At 52.6% G+C, this 2,809-nt stretch overlaps 1 protein-coding gene across 1 annotated transcript in view; it reads right to left on the reverse strand.

The window, feature by feature from the left end:
• Positions 1-167: 167 nt before the first annotated feature.
• The window catches only part of LOC113211519 (homeobox protein B-H2-like), a 37,823-nt gene continuing 35,181 nt past the window's right edge, over positions 168-2,809 (reverse strand). Inside the window, exon 3 of the mRNA XM_052265392.1 lies at positions 168-1,947. Within this exon, the coding sequence (XP_052121352.1) occupies positions 1,398-1,947 (550 nt within the window). The 3' untranslated portion in view covers positions 168-1,397. The remainder of the gene's footprint in view (positions 1,948-2,809) is intronic.

The raw sequence follows: 2,809 nt of genomic DNA on the forward strand, positions 1-2,809 counted from the left end.
GGGGATAGCGTCGATTGCGTCGATTGCGTCGATTTGTGGTTGTATTGAGTTTAATAAGGAAGCGGAGCTGAGTGTCATGATGCGACGATTTTGTTAGGGTGGTTATAAGAAACTATTTCTCCTTCTGAGAGGGTGTGAGGAGAAGAAAAGAATAAATACAATTTAAATAGATTGCACTTCATTCAGGTTTATTCCCATACTGTCAACTCAAATATATAGTTATACAAAGCAAAGGAAATGACGTCAGCTCTAGGCGTACTGATGTCAGACAGCGCGAAACCCTAGCGAATACATAGGGATATCGAGCTGTCTCGGACAGCACGACGCATAGCACCTCTGAATTATTTAGCTATATTTTACAATCATATTACACGTAAACATACTATATAAAGAACATCTGATCACATATTTACAAAAAAATTATATTCATAACAAACAAAAATTAACATGGCCAGAGACTTTTGTTCCTGAGTAACGTAACTAGGCTCAGCGTCTCTAAAATATGTTTATAAATTAAAATAATACTGTATTTGTATCTGATCTGATTTTACAATAAAAGAAATATGTGAACTGAGGATCTAGCTTAACTTTTAATAGAACTAGGAATGTACAAATAAAATAATGCATTGCAGCATCAGCATTAACAACAACGACAAGGAACAAAGTTGGTAGGCCGCATTGAACTAACGATAAAGCTTTGGGTTTTCAGACAAATTTAGTCCAAGCGAATCAATGTACATAATTTAACGAACCGGTAACAATGTTTGTCTCACGAACCGAATAACATCTTTAAGCAAATTGCAGCGTAAGGAGCAAAAAATTTAAAATAGTATAAAATTTGCTATGATTTACCTGAAAAAATTAAACATCAATTTCTGTCTAGAGTGATAGTCCTAAATTACGCAGTTTAAAAGAAACATATGGGAGAAAAATATAGATTAACAGGACAAATAGCGAGCCACGTCCGACAAAATTAAGATTACAGCTATCAGCACGTCTTACATTTTTTTGGGAGTAGAAACAACACATTCTAAGATATCACGGTGTGACGTTTCCCACCGGAACACGAAAACAACATGCTTAAAATAACTTTAACAGAAGTGTGCATTTAGACGACTCTACATTACACTGGACGTCGCTGTTAATAATGCCTGTTTTGCTGAATACATGAACATATCACAAAGCTAACTCCCCCCCAAGGGGGGCGGGCCGGGTAGGGCCATAGGGCGGCGGGGCGCCCGACAACAACAACATCAACAACAGTCTTCAATCACAATAAAGCTTTAAATTAGAAGGCGCCGTGTCCCTTTTAGCACGGCACGGCGGGGGGTTAGAACGGTAACCAATGACGTGGCGCGGGGCGCCGAGGGCGTGGCGCGGCGTGGCGGCTGACGCCGTTATAGGTCACCCACTCTCGAGTCGTTCGAGTCCTCCTCCACGTCGACCGAGCCGTGCCGCGACTCGGGCGTCCGCGGCGACGAGTGGGGCGACGAGTGGGGGTGCTGTTCGGGGGAGGGCGTCCGCGTTGGGGGCGGGCCGCCAAAGTGGGCGGGCGGCGGCTGGCTCGAGTTGTAGTAGCTCGAGAGCGACGCGAGCGAGGTGGAGGCGGCGAGGGCGTGGCCCTGCGGCGGCGGCAGGCCGGCGGGCAGGTTGGGGAGGGCGGCCGACGGCCCCGGGAGCAGCCCCATGCCGGGCGGGTACAGCCGGTAGGCCAGGGGCTTCTGCAGCGTGCTCACGGCCGCCGACACGGCTGCCTGCTGCCGGTAGAAGATCTCCGCGGCCGACGGCGCCGACCTGGGCAGTGGCAGCCCCGCGGGCGACGGCCCAGGGTAGTTGGGCAGGTTGGGCCAGTTGGGGTAGCCCGGGTACAGGTTCTGCAGCGCCACGTAGTTGCCGGCCTCGGCCAGCAGCTCCAGGCCCACGGCGGTCTGCCGCTTCCATTTGGTCCTGCAACAACAGAAAAGAACAACAGTGGTTAGAATTGCATTCACTTTTTCTGCGTTCAAGAAGCCCTGCATTCTTTATAGTTCGCTCCATGGTCACCATTACACCCGTGTGAAAGTCAAGAAAAGCGTTCGCTTTGATCGCCGCCGCATGGTCGAGCAGGGCGGCGCTCTCGAAGTTGCGAATCACTCCTCCTAATAGACACACACTCCCGGTGCCCCTCCCGGCAATTCAAACTGCACGCGCTTTTTCCCCCTATTTCTTTTTTTCCATTTCCCCAACGGCGCACGCCCCTTGTCGGTAATGGGGTCGTCATTCGCACCCACTTGCTTTTAATACGCGTCCGTGACTGCATGTGATCACAGGCTGGCCGCCTGGCGCGCGGCGCCTGGCGTGCAACCAACAAAACGATTCCTAAATGCAGCCCCCATACGCGGCGACCGCCCTACCGCCCCATGCACGCCAGACTAAGGGGTAGGAGAAGAGGGGCGGGGGGTAAACCTTTCGTTTTTTTCCCACCCCCCTGCTTTGCCTGCTCGCCGACGCGGGCGGCGGCTCGACAACATGCTGGGGGCGCTACAAGGGCGTAACACGGCCGCGTTTACAAGCCCCAATCACGCGAGCGAGCCCTGCGCGAGCACGAGCGGCCGCCTGTGCGTGCCCGCCGCCCCCGGCCCGCCCCCACCGACGACACGTCGCCTCCGAAAAGCCCTGGTCGCCGTCACCGCTTTGCCGATGGCGGTGGCCGTGTTTCGGACGCGGCGATGGGCCCGCCGATAGCTATTCCTTTCAACGCGGATATCAAATATACAGCGGCACACCTGATGCGAGACGGGACAGCGCGCCCAGATCTTCCCCCTCCTCC

The sequence above is a fragment of the Frankliniella occidentalis genome, unplaced genomic scaffold (assembly GCF_000697945.3).
Source record: "Frankliniella occidentalis isolate FOCC.00 unplaced genomic scaffold, Focc_3.1 Scaffold26, whole genome shotgun sequence".
Taxonomy (NCBI): Eukaryota; Metazoa; Arthropoda; class Insecta; order Thysanoptera; family Thripidae; genus Frankliniella; species Frankliniella occidentalis.